The 24365-nt window shown below is 40.9% G+C and overlaps 2 protein-coding genes across 6 annotated transcripts in view; one reads left to right on the top strand and one right to left on the bottom strand.

Moving 5' to 3' along the window:
* Window positions 1-375: 375 nt before the first annotated feature.
* On the bottom strand, window positions 376-10661 carry eef1b2 (eukaryotic translation elongation factor 1 beta 2). Of its 2 annotated transcripts, XM_069933923.1 has the most exons (8): window positions 10533-10661; window positions 10019-10141; window positions 6870-6987; window positions 6082-6148; window positions 4851-4976; window positions 2973-3040; window positions 1584-1678; window positions 376-619 (listed from the first exon to the last, which is right to left on the bottom strand). In XM_069933923.1, the coding sequence occupies exons 1-7, from the start codon at window positions 10610-10612 to the stop codon at window positions 1592-1594; spliced, it is 669 nt and encodes a 222-aa protein (XP_069790024.1). In that variant the 5' UTR covers window positions 10613-10661; the 3' UTR covers window positions 376-619; window positions 1584-1591. The 2 variants fall into 2 exon arrangements, with proteins under 2 accessions (XP_069790024.1, XP_069790023.1); XM_069933922.1 differs by lacking the exon at window positions 376-619 and having other exon boundaries at window positions 1556-1678.
* A 357-nt stretch (window positions 10662-11018) lies between these two features.
* ndufs1 (NADH:ubiquinone oxidoreductase core subunit S1) overlaps window positions 11019-24365 on the top strand; it is a 101262-nt gene continuing 87915 nt past the window's right edge. For 2 of the 4 annotated variants that reach the window (XM_069933919.1, XM_069933918.1), the window contains exon 1: window positions 11101-11121. The gene's annotated coding sequence lies outside the window, so the exon portion shown is untranslated. Of the gene's footprint in view, window positions 11122-24365 lie in introns of all 4 variants that reach the window. The other 2 variants (XM_069933917.1, XM_069933920.1) reach the window with 2 other exon arrangements.

Genomic DNA, 24365 nt, shown 5'->3' with positions numbered 1-24365 from the left:
GAAACAGCATATGGTGTTGAATACACCCATCCCTGATCTAACTGAAGGCAACTGAAGTAATTGATGATAAACCATCTGTGTATTACATCCAATAAAAATGGAACAACAAAGCAATTCATGAAACCTTTTAGATCCTACTCTGCATCTATTTAAAAAAATTGCATCCTTTAAGAGCACAAATAGACCCAGAAATTTTAAGATCTTCCTTAATCAAAAATATATAATTGAGTGCATTAAAATGTACTAATAAAACTGGACAATTCTTTTTCAAAAGGTTTGCTTCCTGAAAAAAAGGGGATTATGATGGGACAACTTCAAGCTGAACACAAAGATAATTTCAGATTTGCTGTGTCACAAAGGAAGGAGAATCATCAATTTGTATTGAATTTAATGTTTAATTGCATAATGATGCTGATACATAGTACAAGTTCAAATGACCTAAAAATGCTTTGCATTTTCTTTTGTACTCAGCATCTGATGCATCTCATGTCAGTGTCCAATAAGCATCAGCCAGCATTCAGTTGCCTTTATACCGCTTTTCCATGGTCGCAATGTCCTGGTGAAACTTTTCACCATGTTCATCACTGACTGCACCAAGATCAGCAGGGAAGGAGTCCAACTGCGAATGCAGAAAATGGATTTCAATGACATGTTGCACTTCACGGTTTGGTATACTTGAAGCATGTTAAAAAATGCCAGGAAATCACAATTTTAAAAAAAGGCACATGATACAAAACTTTTAAAACAATTTCTGTGATCGGCAGCCCAAAATACACCCAAAAGTGATCAGGAAGCAAAATCTTCATGGTCCAGTGTAATAAAATAGCCACAATCAATTAAAACCATTTCTAGCTCAGACTGAAATCTAAATCTATAGTTCCAAAGAATATAATTTATATCAGACCTTGTACACCCTGCTTGCAACACATGTTGAACGTCTTGTACATTGGAAGCTATATAACAGCTCGGATGTCAATTATCTGATTGAAATCTGCAAATATGAAGCTAGAACAACCAGATGACAGAAGTTGGAGTTCTCAACTACAATCTCTTCACACAGCCCACCATGTCCTAAAAAAGAATGGTGTGTGGCGGCTCACCGCAAGGCAGGCGAACCGGCCCCGCTTGTAAGCCACACGGTGGGGCAGCCGGCCAAAATGGTGCCGTCGAGTGTTTCCCTTCCTTCCAGCACGGGGCTCAGAAACCCGCGCTGGGGGACCACGTGACGCCCAGGTGACGTCAGCACCCTCCAGCGCGGTTCTCAGCCAGGTCCAGGCTGGGAGTATGCGCAGCCCAGCAGCCTGCAATAAACTAGTCTGTTCACTGAGCTCAACCCGTCTGGTTGTGTGTGTTATTGCAGGAGCACTGTCGCTGCCACTACAGGTGCAGCTTTCTAAAAAATGAATGGAAATCAACCCCACATTTTCCCAGAAAATCTAGCTTTGGGAAGTGTAAAAAAACCCCAAATCAGATCACTTTCAACCCTCCACATACCCTTGTTAACCTAACAGCAGACCCCACCAAGCCCCATGTCAATAAAACAAAGGATCAGATGAAGTTTTGCAAGTGCTGATTTTTATTACTTGGTATTTTACACTTTGTTGAAGGCTGCCACATCAACAGATTGAACGTAATCTTCAAATGCAGTGATAGCTTCTTCGAGCAAATCTGTTCCCACCTGAAAAGAAATATTCAGTTAGAATTCTCTAAAATGCAAGCTTCAACAAGCAAGATCATCCATAGACAATTTAATATGTTTTACAAAGGCACAACAGCAGAGCATGCAAAAGTTTAAAAAAAAGGTAGTGGTAAAATTTCCATTGTTTTCAATTAACTCAACTGTTTTATATTTGACATACGATAAACAAATTGATTAAGGAGATTAAATTTAAACAAGTGCCCACTCCCAATTCTGCCTCATTGCTGACATAGAGGTTCAGGTTCTTTCTCTGCTGCCATTTGTTCATTACCATACAGATACAGCAACTCATCAAATCATATCCTGACCAAATTTATGCAGAACCAAAACTAGAGTTTTGTGTGCGACAAGTTCCTGAAAATAATTTCACTTACTGCAAAGGGGCATCTGAATTGGGGCGGCACAGCATAGTGGTTAGCGCCACAGTTATAGTGCCAGCAATTGGGACCAGGGTTCAAATCCCGCAATGTCCGTTGGAGTTTGTACGTTCTGCCCAAGTCTGTGCAGGTTTTCCCCAGGGGCTTTTCCTCTCACCCTCCAAAACACGTGGGGGCTGTAGGCCGATTGAATGTAATCGGGCGGCATGGGCTAAATGGGCCTGTTACTGTGCTGTACATCTAAATTATAAAATTTGATTGAAAGATCCACCCATTCCAGGTAGCTCAGGCCAAATATCAATGCTTGAGACAACCTTACTGAACCAACACAAGAGATAACAAACAACATATCCATGTTCACTGGTGGAGTAAGATGAATCATACAATTAAATTTAAAATACTTGGAAACCACCAATACTTAATTTTGTTCAAATCCATTTAATCCCATGGCAAATTAATGTAGGGATCTCCCATTTTCAATACAATGCTTTGCTATACAATACATGGAAAATGGTCCTTGCTTTTATTCTGCTCCCATTGCACCAGCTCAAAATTCAACAGTAGCAAGCCACAAATTTGGACAAATGGAAGATTCAGTCTTGAATTAGAGGCAGCTGGGAAGCAAAAATTTAAAGAATGCCCATCAAGCTCTCTGCAAGGTTTGAACTCAGCTAACCAAAACTATCGGCTGTCCAAACCTATCATCTACCCAATATTTCCGGAAAGATTAGTTCTGCATTTTTACACCTCCTCAAACAATTCAGTGAATATAATGAAAGTCAAGAAACCAGACAATCATTTTAGTACAAACTCAAGAATCATATTGACTTTAGCTAAAAAGACTAAAACCCAGCTGAAATCTGCTCACTAACCCTGTGACCAAAACCACATTTTACCTTGTCATCTTCCACCACACATTGGATCTGTAGTTTCTTGATACCATAACCCACTGGAACCAGTTTGGCTGTAATGAAATAAATCTTAAGCAATATAGATACAATATCCCAGTTATCTCAAGACAAGTGCAGCAATTATATACAATAAAACCCCCGGTATCCAACACCTATGGGGATTGATAGATGCTGGATAAGTGAATTTGCCAGTTGTGTGATTGATGAACAAACCACTAAGGATGCCAATTTTAAACACATTTTTACCTATTTATTTTGCCCTTTGCTTGAATTTCCCGCATGACGGGGATTTTACCGTATATGGAATCACGTGTTCTTCCACAGGTAATCTGAAAGTTTAATGACCTTGAATGCCATTGTAAATGACGACTCTGTATAGGATGACCCCACCCTTGAATTTTCACCCAGAAGGTGGGTTTTGAGTGATACCCTTTGTATAAGACAACCAGATTCCCCCCCCCCCCAAAAAAATCTGACACTTACCATTATAATTTAAAGGTTTACATTTTATTTGGCCGTTTTAAAATAAACAAGTCAGCTCCTGTGACAGGCCATTTAAAGCCTACACAGATCCATTGAACCAGGTGCACGGACCCAGCAGAGACTTGGCAAATAACTAACAGATCATGCACCATTGCGATGGAGCCAGAGGGAAGATGGCGGAGGTACAGCTTCATTGGCCAATTTTAGACCCTCTGTATAGGACAACCCTTTAAAGGGAAAATGCAAGTTTGAGGATCATCATGCACAACTGCATATGAGGGGTGGGGGGGTATGCCTAGCAATGAACTTTAAGATGGCCTCTCCAATTCTTCCCCCTCTCTCTCCCTAGCCTTCAGTTCTGCTTGCTTTTTGCTGAAACCTTGAAAGGTTCAGGCCTGAAGCATCTGTAATACTGTACAACTCTTGATTATTCAAAATTTGATTTTTCAAAATCCTCATTTATCCAAAAATTTTTAAATTTCACATAAATGAGAATGCTCGAAACAAATCAGAAATTCTCTTTATCCAAAATCTTTTTCGAGCTAACTGACTGGGGATCTTTGTATGGAGGTTTTGGTGATCGGCTGTGGCCAGCATTTATTTTGAAGAATTAAACATTATTTATTGCTTAAAAAACCTTCCCTTGTTGTTTGTTGTATTTTAAACACTGTTATAAGTGATTTGCTGTTGCTACTGAGCTGTTTATCTGACATGGGCCAGGTCCCGACCATTTCGGATAATCAAGAGTTGTACTGTATATCTTGTATGGACGCTACAAAACCTTCTGAGTTCCTCCATCATTTGTGTTTTTACTATAATCACAGCGGCTGCAGACTTTCGTGTTCTACTTCACTTTATAAATTAGTTTCAGTCAGACAACAAGGAATGTCAACTTTAAAGCTTTTGAAATAAACTGAGGTAGCTATAGTTCGTCTATATACAACTAACATTTGTCCCATCAGGAAACAGTACAAGCTGGAATATTTCAGTTGGTCACATCAACCTTCCAGGATCATAATGTTGAAGTTTACTACTATTCATGTAACAAACCACCAATAATAGACAATTAAAAAAAGATCAATTGCACATCACCCATTGTCAAAGAGATCTGGCATTGATGGGCTTCCGATAATTTCTTACGCAGATGGCTGTAATCTTCAATGACACACTGTTATGGCATGCTGGTGCTACCCAATATCCATAATATGGATCAAACAGCCAGTGCTGAAATAGTAATACAGCACTTGATTTGCCAAGAATGGAAGCCCAAAAATCAACAATAAATGGATTGCAGAAGCCTGCTAATAGCTGGGCAGTCTCATCTAAACAAAATCAACTTGTGTTTCCCATGTTACCTTGAACAAATTACATTATACTCACAAGAACCCCAAACTAAGCCATCCATCGTGACAGAACGCACAAACTCTTCCAGTTTTGACATGCAAGTGGTATCATCCCATGGTTTCACATCCAGCAAAATTGTTGACTTAGCAATGAGCGCTGGCTCTAAAGAAAATTACAAATGCAATATGGTCATTTGTTGCACAAATCGGTTTCAATTATATTCAAAAGAACGTAGAATGCATCCAACAAAGCACAGGCCTTTTAGCCTAACAATTCTGCAGATAGGCCTCGACTTCCAACCTACGCAAGATACGTCCACCCGCACATACGACCAAATTAAAAAAAAAATCTTTAAAACTACTGTACACGTTAATATTTTGCGTTAAAAATACTGTATAGTGGTTTCCGCTCCCTGGAGGCAGTCCAAGGACCTATTTCGCGACTTATGACCAACCCAGAGTTACAACCAATCCTCAAGTCTCCATTCCGGACAGACTTAAGTCAGGGATAACCTGCTTTCCCTAAACCTGCACATTTGCTATCCCTTTCTTAAGTTATCCAGCTTCTCCAAAAAGGAATCATCTCATTCTTTGCCTACAGCACCCACCCTGCCAAAACATCAAATAACCCTTTCACTTTTCTAAATCCAAACCATCTACTGAAATCTTTAGTACTACAAAGAGCACCCAACTACATATTTAATTCCACTGCCAAACATTTACAATTCCTGATTCTTAAATAGAAAGCTCACATCCCCATGCATGAAAAATTCTCTTTGGTTTTGTCAGATTAAATTCACATCATCAATTCAGGCGAAAGATGGTAAATTTAAATCATCATTTAAAAACTAATGGCAGAACTTTTCAATAATACCACCATGCAAAGATATTGGTCATTTTCTGCATATCACATTGGGAGGTTGACCAAAGGGGTAAACAATTCCTCAAGGTAACTCTACATTCCAGTAAATTAGTTCATTCTACTATGCACTGTGTGTCAGTTTTTCCCCCCCAAACACTTGTACTGCCATGAGACCTGGGTGCCCCCACCTCAAAGATGTGAAAAGGGACCACCACCATAACTGATTTGAGAGTGAGGGAACTAGAAAGTATCTGCTACACTGTACTCACAATAACTGCACCCAATACATTCACTGCTCAGTTGTCAAAGATGTACTGGACTCAAAACCTTTTACAAGTCAGTAACCTCTCAGGGCACAAGAATGAAGTACTGGCGTCGGATCATACAATCAACTGACAAAACGTACTCTTGGACTTTTTCGCTTCATATTGAGCAAGGCGGTCTTCCCTTATCCTCTGAGCTTCTGTACTTTCCTGTCAGAGATGGGTATGAACAGTCAATGACATCATAACGGAAACATTATTATACAGTGTACAAAATATACTAGACTGGCTCAATCAGATTGTTTATCGTGTAATCATACATTCAGCCAAAAGATGGTGAATTGGAATCATCACATAAACCAGTCACATACATTGGGAAATAAATAAACCTTCAAGCTGGTTCTAAACAGGCAGGATTAACATTACAAATGCCTGCCAGCAAACTGTCATTTCAACTAAAATGCAGTCAATAAAAATACCAAAATAGCTTCAAGTGGAATCACCAATCAGCTGTCACCATTCTTGAGAGATCACTGACAAATCCAGATCTATATCTAACCAGCCATTGATGTTCCCTTAACACATCAAAGTACAACTGATTTGAATTATTTCTGATTACTTTGGAAATGTTTAACTCTACGAAAACATTAGGTGAGTGTCGAGAATGCACTTGTGGGGCTGGTGGTGCAGGATGGTACAAAAGAGACATTTAAAATATCCTGAGGCACATGGACGTGAGAAAAATAAAGTTATGGGCTGGGAGGAGGGAAGCGTGGTGGCATGGGTTTGTATAGGTCAGCTGATAGCCATACTTTTGTACTATTCTTTGAAAATATTCACAATGCAGTTCAGACAAGTCCCCAACAACATTTGCTCCATATTTTCAGGCCTACGACCAGGATGAGATAGTGGGTATGCTATCAGAACTCACCTCCTCATCAGACCCAAAGAGATCAATGTCATCATCATCTGCGGCTGCCGTTGCTGAGGTTGTATCTGCCACATTTTGTGGACCGTATTTGCCAAGTGGCTGCTTTACACCTGGAAGGCTGTGAGGAAAAAAAGGTCAGAAATGAATTAAATATGTCAGAACTGAAATTGAAATATTCTGTTTAGGGTTCCACCATAATCCAAATCAAAAACTCAAACTTTTAAAAGTTAGCGGGCTTTTGAGTGTGTGCATGCAAGTGCCAGATGCACAGTAGAAACAAGTGTTTATTTTTTCTTTAAAACTGCTTGTTTTGATAAATGAAGCATACTGTATTTGCTAATGAATAAACTATCAACATTTATCTGTTCATTTCTTAAATTTTGGACTTCTCCTGTAGAAGTGTGCTGGGGTAACAGGAGGAACAACTAAACAGTCTAGAAAGTCTGCTAGTTCCAAAATTGCTAAAAATTGATCACGTTTAAAGGAAATATTAGGATAAAATTTAGCGAACCAAATCTTAGCAAAAAGTGCTTGATGGACTACTTTAAATTGAATTAATGAACATCAAACACAAAGAGAAGATAAGTGAACACATTTCCAAATGGAATCCCATGTAGTTTCTGCAAATGGTTGTTGAAAACTCTCGTTCTCCTAGTTCCTTATTATCACCCAGGGAACTATCCCTAGCCCTTCAAAGCAGTTCATAACGGGCAGAAAACAATCCTTTATGATTAAGTTTAAAATTATGTACTTCCCAAATAAGGTTAAAATCTAAATCCTGGGGAAGCTTCAACGTTAGAGAATTTAAGAAGCTCTTAATCTGTAATTAATGAAAAAAGTGATGTTTAGGTATTTTAAACTTAATAGAAATTGTTCAAAAGAAGCCAAGTTTTGGTCAATATATGGATCTGGAACAGATTGGGTACCCAAAAGCTTAGCCACTGAGTATAACCAATGTCTTGGACCGGATATTTCTTCTAAATGTGATAAATGCTATGTCCTTTTCTCTAAATTTTGGCACCTTATTGCTAGTTTTTAATTTCACTCCTCGCCATTTGGAGTGAGTGGGCCAATGGATTAAATTCTGACTGTTTCACAACCCCACAAAGTGGCTTTTGCTTCCCTCGTTGCTGGAAGGGCCATTTTGCTGAGCTGGAACGATGCTGCCCCTCCCTCTCATACTCAGAGGGTGTCAGATGTGATGGCATCCATAAATAGTTATATGTCTGTCTCTAGAAAATATTAGGTGTTCTACTACTGTGATGGATCTTCACTTTCTTTCTCTTTGGGGTCCTTTTCTTAATTACCTTCAAAACTTGTTGATAAATTATCTGGGCTTTTTTTAAAAATGACCCCATATATATTATTATTATTAGTGGACCCCTTAACTTGGCCAGCAGCCTCATAGGATGGGGTTTGATTCTTAGCTTACTTAGAACAGTGGTTCTCAACCTTTTACTTTTCTCACATCTTCTTCTTTGGCTTGGCTTCGCGGACGAAGATTTATGGAGGGGGTAAAAAGTCCACGTCAGCTGCAGGCTCGTTTGTGGCTGACCAGTCCGATGCGGGACAGGCAGACACGATTGCAGCGGTTGCAAGGGAAAATTGGTTGGTTGGGGTTGGGTGTTGGGTTTTTCCTCCTTTGCCTTTTGTCAGTGAGGTGGGCTCTGCGGTCTTCTTCAAAGGAGGCTGCTGCCCGCCAAACTGTGAGGCGCCAAGATGCACGGTTTGAGGCGTTATCAGCCCACTGGCGGTGGTCAATGTGGCAGGCACCAAGAGATTTCTTTAGGCAGTCCTTGTACCTTTTATTTGGTGCACCTCTGTCACGGTGGCCAGTGGAGAGCTCGCCATATAATACGATCTTGGGAAGGCGATGGTCCTCCATTCTGGAGACGTGACCCATCCAGCGCAGCTGGATCTTCAGCAGCGTGGACTCGATGCTGTCGACCTCTGCCATCTCGAGTACCTCGACGTTAGGGGTGTGAGCGCTCCAATGGATGTTGAGGATGGAGCGGAGACAACGCTGGTGGAAGCGTTCTAGGAGCCGTAGGTGGCTCCACCTACGGCTCCTAGAACGCTTCCACCAGCGTTGTCTCCGCTTTCTCACATACCACCTTAAGTAATCCCTTACACAGCACATACCACCTATGCCATAGGTGCTCTGTGGGTAGTAAAAGGATTACTTAAGGTGGTATGCGAGTGCAAATTAAAAGGGTGATACATGATATTTTTTCTATTTACTTTTTTCCATTTAATAAAATGGGTTCATATGTACTTTGTTCATTGTTATTTGATATAATATTAATTTACTTTATTATTACCATGCATACTTATGCATACTCAATGCCTGCCACATTGACCACCGCCAGTGGGCTGATAACGCCTCAAACCGTGCATCTTGGCGCCTCACAGTTTGGCGGGCAGCAGCCTCCTTTGAAGAAGACCGCAGAGCCCACCTCACTGACAAAAGGCAAAGGAGGAAAAACCCAACACCCAACCCCAACCAACCAATTTTCCCTTGCAACCGCTGCAATCGTGTCTGCCTGTCCCGCATCGGACTGGTCAGCCACAAACGAGCCTGCAGCTGACGTGGACTTTTTTACCCCCTCCATAAATCTTCGTCCGCGAAGCCAAGCCAAAGAATTTACTTTATTATTACCATGCATACTTATGTATTTTGCACATTAAAACCAATAAAAAAGTGAAAAAAAGAGAAACTGCTAAAAATGTCACACTTTGAGGTGTCTTTTCGTAACAGAAAGAGAACAGCAATATTGATGATTATCCTGGGAAATAGGAAGTCCATGCAGAAGAAGAGATCATCTCAGCGATACAAATTCTTTCCTTGATTTGCCATGGTGGATTATGTTTCGCTTCACTGAGGAGTCCAGAACTAGTACTCCAATCTCAAAACAAAAGTCAGCCTTTCAGAACATACATGAACAAGTCTGTGCACCCAGACTGGTGAACTATCTATCTGTTTAAGAGGGTTGTGGAAAATTATTGGGTATTGCCAAGATTCAACAGATGCCCTGGAGATAGGAAACCCGAGAAAATGTCACTAGAACAGAAAAAGATTAAAAATAAACACTACATTGCATAGTGAGGAGCCAGAGGAATTCTGCTTTTATTTCGACCACACCACATACCTAGACTTTGTGCTTTCATAGGAGCAAATGTGGTTATACCAACGAAGTGCATGATGGAGAGTAGGGGGTGGTGGCGTGCCGACAGCTTCGTACACAGCGATGTCTGCCTGCGATGGAACGTACCTTCAAACACAAACAAAAAATGCACTCAAGGGGATACAGAAAATCTCGAGGAAGAGGTCAAATGCAGGGATGTGGAGAATAGATGGCCCCTCCCTTGAATCAGTATTATGCATTTTACCCCCACCTCCCCTTTTTCCCCCTTGCCCAATCCCCCTTTCTTCCCCTCAACTCCCCTCCTTCCCCCATTTTCCCCTCCATCCCCCATTTTCCCCTCCATCCCCCATTTTCCCCTCCATCCCCCATTTTCCCCTCCATCCCCCATTTTCCCCTCCATCCCCTCCCCCTCCCTCCTTCTTTCTGTCCCCCTCGCCCATCCCTTTCTTCCCCCCTTGCCCACTCACGAGTAGGCCCAACTCCCGCTTTCCCCGCCTGCCCCCCATCCCTCACCCACCCCTCGATGTAGGTGCGATCCGCCAGGAAATCGTTCAGCATCTGCAGGCCTTCCGCGGCCTTCAAGTCCCCAAAACCCATGTTCGCCGCTCTCCACACTGCGCCGCCGTCGCAAGAGAGGGGGGTCGTGGCGCGCCGGGCTTATAACCACGCCGGAAACGGCCGAGCCGAGTCACGGAAATGCCCGAACCGTCACGGAAATGGCCGAGCCGTCACGGCCGAGTGAGAATAATAACAACCGCGCGAAAAAGAAAACTAATTTTAACATTTAATTTTTGAATATGCTAGTTTTTAAACCGTTCAGTGATACGAATTTAAAATTATATCAGCTGAGATATTGGCGACATTTCACGAAAATGACGGGTTGCCGAAGCCTTGTGAGATATTTAATTTGCGAACACTTTTGCACTGCATCCGTTTTTTTTCTTGCTATCTCCAACAACATTTGGTGGGATTCATGAATGGAGACGGAATAATGAGCGGATGTTGGTGACCGGGGTCTGTGAGGAGCAGCGCGTCCTTCCGGAAACTGCCGAGCGGCCGGCGGAAGGAGCCGAGCCGCCATCGTCGCCACTGTCCTGGGGGAGCAGGTAAGGACGGGGATGGTGGCGGGTCTCCGGTCATTGGCCTCCAGTGGCGACTGGGGTTTTGGCCCGTCGTTCCGGGAGGGGGTGCAGGAGGAAAGTGGGGGGGAGATGTCGGTGGTGTCTGGGTGGTGGTGCTTTGCCCTTGACCGGTGTCAGGGAGACACGTCTGGGAGAGGGTCCCCACATTTGACCGGTGCCTGGGCGACACGGCCGGGGGAGGATCCCCACATTTGACCGGTGCCTGGGCGACACGGCCGGGGGAGGGCCCCCAGTGTGATAGGTTATGTTGTATTTTATATATGTTTTACAGGAGATCAATTGTGGCAGGTTTTTAGTGCAGGGCACATACAAACACTTCAAAACAGATCTCATTTAAAATACCAGAGCTCTGCTCATGCCAGATAATTCAGGCTCTGCGAACCTTAGCAAAAACTCTGAGGAATGCCGAAAAGTCGGTGTTAATTGGACATGCTGTGGAGTAATGGATTATTGTTTTGGAAAGCAACAGATGAACAAACTCGGAAGATTAGGTCTGGAGCCGCAGTCTGAGTGCAGTTTGCTGTTCTAGGAAGGTCATGTGGTTTTGCAAGCAGAGAGAGTCAAATGGACTTAGAGAGAGAGAATTCAGTTCTACAGTTCAGCAGCAGCTGGGACTGGAACAGGGCGAGCTTATGGAAAAACTCCATTTTAAAGATGGGTCATTTGTTCTTAGTTCAGCCTGGTCAAAGCCCTTGTGGTCTATACAAGAGGCTGTCTAATGTTTTACTTGAAATAAGGAAACAAAGGGGAACTCTGTGGTGACCTGAAAGAAAGAGGTTATCATCTGGAGAACCCTGATGAGGCAAGTTTCTTCGGCAAGACACTGACTTGGCTGATCGGAAGGAATCAGTTATGGGTGTCCAAACAAGCAACAAATCTCTCTGAAAACCAACAAGAACCTTCCTGAGTGGTAACCATTTACCTTTCAAGCACCAAAGCCTCGTGATGCACAGTATAAGAATTGCCTGATACCGGTGAACTTGGAGGAGTGACATTAGACTATGAACCAAATAACTTATCTAAATTAAAACACACATTATACACATGCGCTTAGAATTAGAGGGGGGGGGGTTAAGTTAATAGTAATAAGTTAAAGTTTGATCCTGTTTTCATGTTTAAAGATAATTAAAAGCAACTTTTGTTTAAGTAACCATTTGTCTTGGTGAATTTCTATTGCTGCTGGGTTTTGGGGTCCTCTGGGCTCCTAACTTTTGGGGCCTCGTCTTTTCGGATTGAAAATTGGAGTTTTGGGGAATCTTAAACTTTTGGAGTTTTTGTGACTTATTAATTAATTGATTTTTTTCAAACTATTTTAAAGCTTGTGTGTGTGTGTAAAAACAGCAGCAATGGATGTTATTACATTGTTGTCACAACCATCACCTGCAGAGCAAGAGAAAAGCATTGGATGAGCAAAATACAAATACAGAGGATTATAGTGAAATGTTATATAGGTGATGTTATATACCTATCTCGGCTGCACCATTTCATCAGATGCAAGGATCGACAATGAGATAGACAACAGACTCGCCAAGGCAAATAGCGCCTTTGGAAGACTACACAAAAGAGTCTGGAAAAACAACCAACTGAAAAACCTCACAAAGATAAGCGTATATAGAGCCGTTGTCATACCCACACTCCTGTTTGGCTCCGAATCATGGGTCCTCTACTGGCATCACCTACGGCTCATAGAACGCTTCCGCCAGCGTTGTCTCCGCTCCATCCTCAACATCCATTGGAGCGCTTTCATCCCTAACGTCGAAGTACTCGAGATGGCAGAGGTCGACAGCATCGAGTCCACGCTGCTGAAGATCCAGCTGCGCTGGATGGGTCACGTCTCCAGAATGGAGGACCATCGCCTTCCCAAGATCCTGTTATATGGCGAGCTCTCCACTGGCCACCGTGACAGAGGTGCACCAAAGAAAAGGTACAAGGACTGCCTAAAGAAATCTCTTGGTGCCTGCCACATTGACCACCGCCAGTGGGCTGATATCGCCTCAAACCGTGCATCTTGGCGCCTCAGAGTTTGGCGGGCAGCAACCTCCTTTGAAGAAGACCGCAGAGCCCACCTCACTAACAAAAGGCAAAGGAGGAAAAACCCAACACCCAACCCTAACCAACCAATTTTCCGCTGCAACCGTGTCTGCCTGTCCCGCATCGGACTTGTCAGCCACAAATGAGCCTGCAGCTGACATGGACTTTTTACCCCCTCCATAAATCTTCGTCCGCGAAGCCAAGCCAAAAAGATATAGGTGAAGGAAAATTTGTTGATAAAGACAGAAAATTTTCCAGAGGATAGATCTGTTGAATGAGGAAATGGTGACCTCTTGATATTCCTGCCAATCAAGAGTGAGGCGTGATTCATCAGGGGGTCATTCCTAGAATTTAACAGAAGCATGTATTCAGACAGTTGAATTGCTGCTGGGTTTTGGGGTCCTCTGGGCTCATAATACCAGATTTAACTGGTGTCTGGGGGACATGGCCGGGGTAGGGTTCCCAGATTTGCCAAATAGAAATACAGGACACCCTGTTCAAATTTAAATTCAAATGATTTCTAATTTGCATGTCCATGCGTACATTGAAATAAAATATTATTTCTACATGGGAGAAAACTTGTATACTAAAAAGATATTGGTTACATCGTCATCTGGATTAAATAAAAATTTTAATCAGGTTATCTTTTTTTAAATTTTTTTTTAAATTTTTTATTTTTCACACCATAAATCACATTAATCATGATACACACTTTTTCATTTTCACACATATACAGTGCCATTTTCTCCCCCCCCCCCTCCTCCCATCCCACCCTCCCTACCTCCCCCCTCCCGTCCATTTAAGGTATAAAATCTAGGATACATTAAACCAGTCAGACAATGTTGTCATTCAATAAAAATACACCAGAAATTCCACTGAGTCCATTCTTTTCATTTCCTTTTCCTTCCGTTAACTTAGTTAGTGATTGTCCCCGGTAGGTTTTCGCTATTGTGTTTAATGTAAGGCTCCCATATTTGTTCGAATATTTCAATATTATTTCTTAAACTATATGTTATTTTTTCTAATGGAATACATTTATTCATTTCTATATACCATTGTTGTATTTTCAAATTATCTTCCAATTTCCAGGTTGACATAATACATTTTTTTGCTACAGCTAGAGCTATCTTAACAAATCTTTTTTGTGCATCCTCCAAATCAATTCCAAATTCTTTGTTTTTTATGTTACTTAGGAGGAAGATCTCTGGATTCTTTGGTATATTGTTTTCTGTTATTTTATTTAATATCTGATTTAGATCTTCCCAAAATTTTTCTACTTTCTCACATGTCCAGATTGCATGAATTGTTGTTCCCATTTCTTTTTTACATCAAAAACATCTGTCAGATACTGTTGGGTCCCATTTATTTAACTTTTGAGGTGTAATGTATAGCCTGTGTATCCAGTTATATTGTATCATACGTAACCTCATATTTATTGTATTTCTCATCGTTCCAGAGCATAACTTCTCCCATGTTTCCTTTTTTATCTTTATATTTAAATCTTGTTCCCATTTTTGTTTAGTTTTACCATTTGTTTCCTCATTCTCCTTTTCTTGCAGTTTAATATACATATTTGTTATAAATCTTTTGATTATCATTGTATCTGTAATCACATATTCAAAGTTACTTCCCTCTGGTAACTTCAGACTGCTTCCTAATTTATCCTTCAAGTCGGATCTCAATTGGTAATATGCCAGGGCTGTATCTTGAGTTATATTGTATTTATCTTTCATTTGTTCAAAGGATAGGAATCTATTTCGTGAAAAACAATTTTCTATTCTTTTAATCCCTTTTTTCTCCCATTCTCTAAAGGAAAGGTTATCTATTGTAAAAGGGAGTAACTTGTTTTGCGTCAATATTAGTTTTGGTAATTGATAATTTGTTTTATTTCTTTCTACATGAATCTTCTTCCAAATATTGAGTAGATGATGTAATACTGGAGAACTTCTATGTTGTAACAATTTTTCATCCCATTTATATAATATGTGTTCCGGTATCTTTTCCCCTATTTTATCTAATTCTAATCTAATCCAATCTGGCTTTTCCCTTGTTTGATAAAAATCTGATAGGTATCTTAATTGTGCGGCTCTATAATAATTTTTAAAGTTTGGCAGTTGTAAGCCTCCTTGTTTATACCATTCTGTTAATTTATCTAGTGCTATCCTCGGTTTCCCCCCTTTCCATAAAAATTTCCTTATTATTTTCTTTAACTCCTTGAAGAATTTCTCTGTCATTTGTATTGGCAATGCCTGAAATAGGTATAATATCCTTGGAAAAATGTTCATTTTAATACAGTTTATCCTTCCTATTAATGTTAGTGGTAAATCTTTCCAATGCTTTAAATCGTCCTGTAATTTTTTCATTAGTGGATAATAATTGAGTTTATATAGTTGGCCGAGATTTTTGTTTATTTGTACACCTAGGTATCTTATTGCTTGCATTTGCCATCTAAATGGTGATTCCTTCTTAAATTTTGAGAAATCCGCATTATTCATAAGCATTGCTTCACTTTTATTTACGTTGATCTTGTAACCCGACACTTCTCCATATTCCTTCAATTTCTTATATAATTCTTTTATTGATAGTTCTGGTTCTGTTAAGTATACTATAACATCATCCGCAAATAAACTGATTTTATATTCCTTGTCTTTTATTTTTATCCCTTTTATATTATTTTCTGTTCTTATCAATTCTGCTAGTGGTTCTATAGCTAACGCAAACAATAAAGGTGATAGTGGGCATCCCTGCCGTGTTGACCTGCTTAAGTTAAATTGCTTTGATACATGTCCATTTACTGTCACTTTCGCTAATGATCCCTTATATAATGCTTTAATCCAATTAATATACTTCTCCGGTAAACTGAATTTTTGCAATACTTTGAACAAATAATTCCATTCTACTCTGTCAAAGGCCTTCTTACTTTTCATATGTAACAAAGGTCACTCTTTTAATTCCCTCCTTATTCTCTCTATTCCATTACCTTCCCTTATTAATTATTGTCTATACTATCTATATTTTCCTCTAAATACAGATACATTCACGTATGCACATTATACCTATACACTCTTATCCCTCTTTACCCACATACATATCAATCGTGATCATTTTTACTCTCATTACACGTCTTCATCCCTCAGTCTATTTTGTAATTGTTCTGCAAATTTTCGTGCTTCTTCTGGATTCGAGAATAGTCTGTTTTGTTGTCCTGGAATAAATATTTTCAATACTGCTGGATGCTTTAGTATAAATTTATACCCTTTCTTCCATAAAATCACCTTTGCTGTATTGAACTCCTTTCACTTCTTCAGGAGTTCAAAACTTATATCTGGATAAATGAAGATTTTTTGCCCTTTATACTCCAGTGGCTTGTTGCCCTCTCTTACTTTTTCCATTGTCTTCTCCAGTACCTTTTCTCTTGTAGTATATCTTAGGAATTTTACTAAAATAGATCTTGGTTTTTGTTGTGGTTGTGGTTTAAAGGCCAATGCTCTATATGCCCTTTCTATTTCCATTTCTTGCTGTAGTTCTGAACATCCTAGGATCCTAGGGATCCAATCTTTTATAAACTCTCTCATATTCTTGCATTCTTCATCTTCCTTAAGGCCCACTATCTTTATGTTATTTCTTCTGTTATAATTTTCCATTATATCTATTTTCTGAGCTAACAGTTCTTGTGTCTCTATAGCTTTTTTATTTGATTCCTCTAATTTCTTTTTTAAGTCCTCTACCTCCATTTCTGCTGCTACTGCCCGCTCTTCCATCTTGTCCATTCTTTTTCCCATTTCTGATAGTCATATCTATTTTATTCATTTTCTCTTCTGTATTGTATATTCTTCTTCTTAAATCATTAAATTCTTGCGCTTGCCATTCTTTAAATGACTCCATGTATTCTTTAATAAGAGAAAGTATATCCTTTGTCTTGCCTTTCCCTTCTTCTATTTCACTGTACTCTTCCTCTTCCTCTTCTTCTTCCTCTGGGTTGGCCATCTGTTGTTTCTTTGTTGTCTTTTTCTTCTCTTCTTTCTTGTTTTCGTTGTCTTCTATATTCTCCTCTTGCTGCAGCTGTTCTGCAGCTGTCATTGCCGGCTGTGGAGATCGACTCCCCAGCTGGTCACCCCTCCCGTCGGTGTGTTTTTTTGCATGCGCGGTTGCGCACTTTTACTCGGCTCAGCGAGCCATTTTTGTAGTCCAATTTCTACCGACCTGAGGGAGCGGGTTTCTCTCTCCACCGCGGGCCTCTTCGAACAGGTAAAGCCTTTTCCTTCTTCCTCCGTTGTCTTCTCTTCCTCTCTTCTTACCGTTGATTTCGATTTTTCTTTTTTTGTCGCCATCTTCTTTCCACCTTTATACTCACTTTTCTTTAACTTTTATTTCTGTGCCTTGTGCTTTCCTTTGTTTTTTCCGACTTTTCTGGAGAGGGCTGGAGTTCATCGTCCGGCCACTACTCCATCACGTGACTCCTCTCTGTCAAAGGCCTTCTCTGTGTCTAAAGCAACTGCTACTGTTGGTGCCTTAACTTTAATTAAGTTAATAAATTTACAAATATTGTCTGTTGTGCGTCTTTTTTTGATAAATCCAGTTTGGTCTAGATTTACCATTTTCGGTACATACTCTGTTAATCTGTTTGCTAATAGTTTAGCTATTATCTTATAATCTGTGTTAAGTAAAGATATTGGTCTATATGACGCTGGTGTGAGTGGATCTTTCCCTTGCTTTAGTATTACTGTAATTATTGCTGTTTTACATGAATCTGGTAAGCTTTGTGTTTTATCAATCTGGTTGATTACTTCCAGGAGGGGCGGAATTAATAAGTCTTTAAATGTTTTATAGAATTCTATTGGGAATCCATCCTCTCCTGGTGTCTTATTATTTGGTAATTTTTTTATTATCTCTTGTATTTCTACTATTCCAAATGGCTCTGTTAATTTATTTTGTTCCTCTATTTGTAGTTTTGGTAGTTCAATTTTAGTTAGAAATTCATCTATTTTCCCTTCTTTCCCTTCGTTTCAGTTCGGTATAATTGTTCATCGAATTCTCTAAAGTTTTCCTTAATTTCTTTTGGATTATATGTAATTTGTTTGTCTTTTTTCCTTGATGCCAATACCATTTTCTTAGCTTGTTCTGTCTTAAGCTGCCATGCTAGGATTTTGTGCGTTTTTTCACCTAGTTCATAATATTTCTGTTTTGTCTTCATTATATTCTTCTCCACCTTATATGTTTGTCGTGGTTCATATTTTATTTTTTTATCCGCCAATTCTCTTCTTTTAGTTGTATCTTCCTTCATTGCTAATTCTTTTTCTATATTTACTATTTCCCTTTCCAACTGCTCTGTTTCCTGATTATAGTCCTTCTTCATCTTGGTTACATAACTTATTATTTGCCCTCTAATGAATGCTTTCATTGCATCCCATAGTATAAACTTATCTTTCACTGATTTCGTATTTATTTCAAAATACATTTTAATTTGTTTTTTCAATAAATTCTCTAAAATCCTGCCTTTTAAGTAACATGGGGTTTAATCTCCATCTATACATTCTTTGAGGGATGTCCTCTAACTTTATTGTCAATATTAAGGGTGAATGGTCCGATAGTATTCTAGCTTTATATTCTGTTTTTCTTACTCTATCTTGCATACGAGCTGATAACAAAAATAGGTCTATTCTTGAGTATGTTTTATGTCTAGCCGAGTAATATGAATATTCCTTTTCCTTTGGGTGTTGCTTCCTCCATATATCCAAAAGTTGCATTTTTTCCATCGATTTAATTATAAATTTGGTTAGTTTGTTCTTTCTGTTAATTTTTTTCCCAGTTTTGTCCATATTTGAATCCAAATTCAGGTTGAAATCCCCTCCTATTAATATGTTCCCTTGCGTATCTGCTATCTTCAAAAAGATATCTTGCATAAACTTTTGATCTGCTTCGTTAGGTGAATATACATTGAGTAGATTCCAAAACTCCGAATATATCTGACATTTTATCATTACATATCTCCCAGCTGGATCTATTATTTCCTCTTCTACTTTAATTGGCACATTTTTACTAATTAATATAGCCACTCCTCTTGCTTTTGAATTATACGATGCTGCTGTTACGTGTCCTACCCAATCTCTCTTTAATTTCTTGTGCTCCAATTCAGTTAAATGTGTTTCTTGCACAAATGCTATATCAATTTTTTCTTTTTTCAGTAAATTTAGCAGTTTCTTCCTTTTAATTTGGTTATGTATTCCATTAATATTTAAAGTCATATAGTTCAATGTAGCCATTTTATACTTTGTTTATCTTCCCTTTCTGTTTCTCCATCATTACCTTTCTTTCTTATCCATTTCTGTTTTCTTGTTTTGAACCCTTTATAAGACAACATTCCTAAAACATCAAACATTTTCCTTATTCTCCTATTTAAAACTTCTTTAGCCCCAATCTCCCCTTCCCCTCCTGAGTTGTCCTTTATCCTTTGTCGGACAACCACATCTCCCCTCTCCATTTGGATTTGCGAATTGACTCGCAAGCGTCAGCTGATTTTGCAGTGACCGTAACTCCTCCCCACCCAGCCCCGCCCGAAACGATTTCACTTTTCATATGTAACAAAGGTCACTCGTTTAATTCCCTCCTTATTCCCTCTATTCCATTTCCTTCCCTTATTAATTCTTGTCTATACTATCTATATTTTCCTCTAAATACGGATACATTCATGTATGCACATTATACATATACACACATATACCTCTTTACCCACATACATATAAATCGTGGTCATTTTTACTCTTATTACATGTCTTCATCTCTCTGTTTGTTTTGTAATTGTTCTGCAAATTTTCGTGCTTCCTCTGGATCCGAGAATAGTCTGTTTTGCTGTCCTGGAATAAATATTTTCAAATCCGCTGGATGCTTTAGTATAAATTTATACCCTTTCTTCCATAAAATCGCCTTTGCTGTATTGAACTCCTTTCTCTTCTTCAGGAGTTCAAAACTTATATCTGGATAAATGAAGATTTTTTGCCCTTTGTACTCCAGTGGCTTGTTGCCCTCTCTTACTTTTTCCATTGTTTTCTCCAGTACCTTTTCTCTTGTAGTATATCTTAGGAATTTTACTAAAATAGATCTTGGCTTTTGTTGTGGTTGTGGTTTAAAGGCCACTGCTCTATGTGCCCTTTCTATTTCCATTTCTTGCTGTAGTTCTGGACATCCTAGGATCCTAGGGATCCAATCTTTTATAAACTCTCTCATATTCTTGCCTTCTTCATCTTCCTTAAGGCCCACTATCTTTATGTTATTTCTTCTGTTATAATTTTCCATTATATCTATTTTCTGAGCTCACAGTTCTTGTGTCTCTTTAACTTTTTTATTAGATTCCTCTAATTTCTTTTTTAAGTCCTCTACCTCCATTTCTACTGCTGCTTCTCGTTCTTCCACCTTGTCCATTCTTTTTCCCATTTCTGATAGTCATATCTATTTTATTCATTTTCTCTTCTGTATTGTATATTCTTCTTCTTAAATCATTAAATTCTTGCGCTTGCCATTCTTTAAATGACTCCATGTATTCTTTAATAAGAGAAAGTATATCCTTTGTCTTGCCTTTCCCTTCTTCTATTTCACTGTACTCTTCCTCTTCCTCTTCTTCTTCCTCTGGGTTGGCCATCTGTTGTTTCTTTGTTGTCTTTTTCTTCTCTTCTTTCTTGTTTTCGTTGTCTTCTATATTCTCCTCTTGCTGCAGCTGTTCTGCAGCTGTCATTGCCGGCTGTGGAGATCGACTCCCCAGCTGGTCACCCCTCCCGTCGGTGTGTTTTTTTGCATGCGCGGTTGCGCACTTTTACTTGGCTCAGCGGGCCATTTTTGTAGTCCACTTTCTACCGACCTGAGGGAGCGGGTTTCTCTCTCCACTGCGGGCCTCTTCGAACAGGTAAGGCCTTCTCCTTCTTCTTCCGTTGTCTTCTCTTCCTCTCTTCTTACCGTTGCTTTCGATTTTTCTTTTTTCGTCGCCATCTTCTTTCCACCTTTATACTCACTTTACTTTAATTTTTATTTTTGTGCCTTTGTGTTTTCCTTTGTTTTTTTCCGACTTTTCTGGAGAGGGCTGGAGTTCACCGTCCGTCCACTACTCCATCACGTGACTCCTAATCAGGTTACCTTTAGGCAGGTGAGACTCTTTTACCAATTTAAATAAAATGTGTATTTAAATTGCATACCTTTAATTATATTTCACTGATGACCTGGCTCTCCTTAATGGGTCCTTGTTTTGCAGAACTTGCTTGCACTGACAATCTATTATGGTTTTTACACAGCTGTCATGATCATTTTCACACTTGCCCTCTAGTGGCCATTCACTCAGGAAGGACGTTTACACTAATACCTAAGTCGCGATGATTTCTTAGGCTAGGCGTCGATCGAGACATAGACCCTGCGTGCAACATACTGCATCAACGTCATCAGTGACATCATCCTATACGTTGTCTTCATTCAGCCCATTTTTGCGGATAGCCTGCAGTTCAGTTTAGACTGCAGGCTGTCTGCAAAAATGTCTAGGGCTCCCACAGGAAAATTCTTGGAATGGGGCTGGGTGACTCATTCCCGTTCCCAAATTTTTACACAGCCTACGTTGTGGGAAATTTTCAAAAATTTCCTGTTACGCAGTGACTGTGAAAAAACCATGTACTTTCAATTTACATTATATTTGTGGGGGGATTCCATCCATACCTGCTGCTTTGCCACTTTTCAGTTGTTCGATTGCCTTATATGTCTCATCCAGGGTGGGAACCTCATCCAGCTCTAGCCTTAGGGGCTGTTGAGGGAGCTGGAGCAGGGCGGAATCTTGGACTGAGCGGTTGGCACTGAAAAGAGATTGGAAGTGTTCTGACCATCGGTTGAGGATGGAGATCTTGTCGCTGAGGAGGACTTTGCCGTCTGAGCTGCGCAGCGGGCTTTGGACTTGGGGTGAGGGGCCGTACACAGCCTTTAGAGCCTCGTAGAAACCCCTGAAGTCGCCAATGTCCGCGCTGAGCTGTGTTCGTTTGGCGAGGCTAGTCCACCACTCATTTTGGATCTCCCGGAGTTTGCGCTGAAGATGGCTGCATGCGCGACGGAAGGCTTGTTTCTTCTCTGGACAGGACGGCTTTGTAAGGTGAGCCTGGTGGGCAGCTCGCTTCTTTGCCAGCAGCTCCTGGATTTCCTGGCTGTTTTCGTCAAACCAGTCCTTGTTTTTCCTGGAGGAGAAGCCCAGTACCTCTTCAGTGGATTGCAGTATGGTAGTCTTCAACTGATCCCAGAGGGTTTCAGGGGACGGGTCCGTGAGGCGGGTTGCATCGTCGAGCTTTGCTTTGAGGTTTGCCTGGAAGTTTCCTCTCGCTTCGTCTGACTGCAGGTTTCCAACATTTAACCTCTTTCTGGGGGCTTTATTGTTCCTGGGCTTTGGTTTGAAGTGAAGGTTGAGCTTGCAGCGAACCAGCCGGTGGTCAGTGTGGCATTCCGCGCTAGGCATGACCCTGGTGTGGAGCACATCTCGTTTGTCACTTTCTCGCACCAGGATGTAGTCCAGGAGGTGCCAGTGCTTGGATCGGGGATGCATCCAGGTGGTCTTAAGGCTGTCCCTCTGCTGAAAAAGGGTGTTTGTAATGACAAGCCGCTGTTCTGCGCAGAGCTCCAACAGGAGGCGCCCATTGTCGTTGCACTTGCCGACGCCATGCTTGCCCAGGATTCCTGGCCAGGTTTCTGAGTCTTTGCCGACACGAGCGTTGAAGTCGCCCAGGATGACAACCTTGTCGGCTGTAGGGGTGCGTTGGATGAGGTTGCGCAGGTCGGTGTAGAACTTGTCCTTTTCTGCTGGCGGCAAAACTCTGCATGCCAAACTGCATGAGTTTTTCAAGCTTTGTTGGGACCAAGGTAAACTGCCTCAGGATCTTCGTGATGCCACCATCATCACCCTGTACAAAAACAAAGGCGAGAAATCAGACTGCTCAAACTACAGGGGAATCACGTTGCTCTCCATTGCAGGCAAAATCTTCGCTAGGATTCTACTAAATAGAATAATACCTAGTGTCGCCGAGAATATTCTCCCAGAATCACAGTGCGGCCTTCGCGCAAACAGAGGAACTACTGACATGGTCTTTGCCCTCAGACAGCTCCAAGAAAAATGCAGAGAACAAAACAAAGGACTCTACATCACCTTTGTTGACCGCACCAAAGCCTTCGACACCGTGAGCAGGAAAGGGCTTTGGCAAATACTAGAGCGCATCGGATGTCCCCCAAAGTTCCTCAACATGATTATCCAACTGCACGAAAACCAACAAGGTCGGGTCAGATACAGCAATGAGCTCTCTGAACCCTTCTCCATTAACAATGGCGTGAAGCAAGGCTGTGTTCTGGCACCAACCCTCTTTTCAATCTTCTTCAGCATGATGCTGAACCAAGCCATGAAAGACCCCAACAATGAAGACGCTGTTTACATCCGATACCGCACGGATGGCAGTCTCTTCAATCTGAGGCGCCTGCAAGCTCACACCAAGACACAAGAGAAACTTGTCCGTGAACTACTCTTTGCAGACGATGCCGCTTTAGTTGCCCATTCAGAGCCAGCTCTTCAGCGCTTGACGTCCTGCTTTGCGGAAACTGCCAAAATGTTTGGCCTGGAAGTCAGCCTGAAGAAAACTGAGGTCCTTCATCAGCCAGCTCCCCACCATGATTACCAGCCCCCCCACATCTCCATCGGGCACACAAAACTCAAAACGGTCAACCAGTTTACCTATCTCGGCTGCACCATTTCATCAGATGCAAGGATCGACAATGAGATAGACAACAGACTCGCCAAGGCAAATAGCGCCTTTGGAAGACTACACAAAAGAGTCTGGAAAAACAACCAACTGAAAAACCTCACAAAGATAAGCGTATACAGAGCCATTGTCATACCCACACTCCTGTTCGGCTCCGAATCATGGGTCCTCTACCGGCACCACCTACGGCTCCTAGAACGTTTCCACCAGCGTTGTCTCCGCTCCATCCTCAACATCCATTGGAGCGCTTACATCCCTAACGTCGAAGTACTCGAGATGGCAGAGGTCGACAGCATCGAGTCCACGCTGCTGAAGATCCAGCTGCGCTGGATGGGTCACGTCTCCAGAATGGAGGACCATCGCCTTCCCAAGATCGTGTTATATGGCGAGCTCTCCACTGGCCACCGTGACAGAGGT

The sequence above is a fragment of the Narcine bancroftii genome, chromosome 4, assembly GCF_036971445.1.
Source record: "Narcine bancroftii isolate sNarBan1 chromosome 4, sNarBan1.hap1, whole genome shotgun sequence".
Taxonomy (NCBI): Eukaryota; Metazoa; Chordata; class Chondrichthyes; order Torpediniformes; family Narcinidae; genus Narcine; species Narcine bancroftii.
The sequence above is the reverse complement of the archived record's forward strand: the minus strand, read 5'-3'. Positions and strand labels throughout refer to the sequence as shown.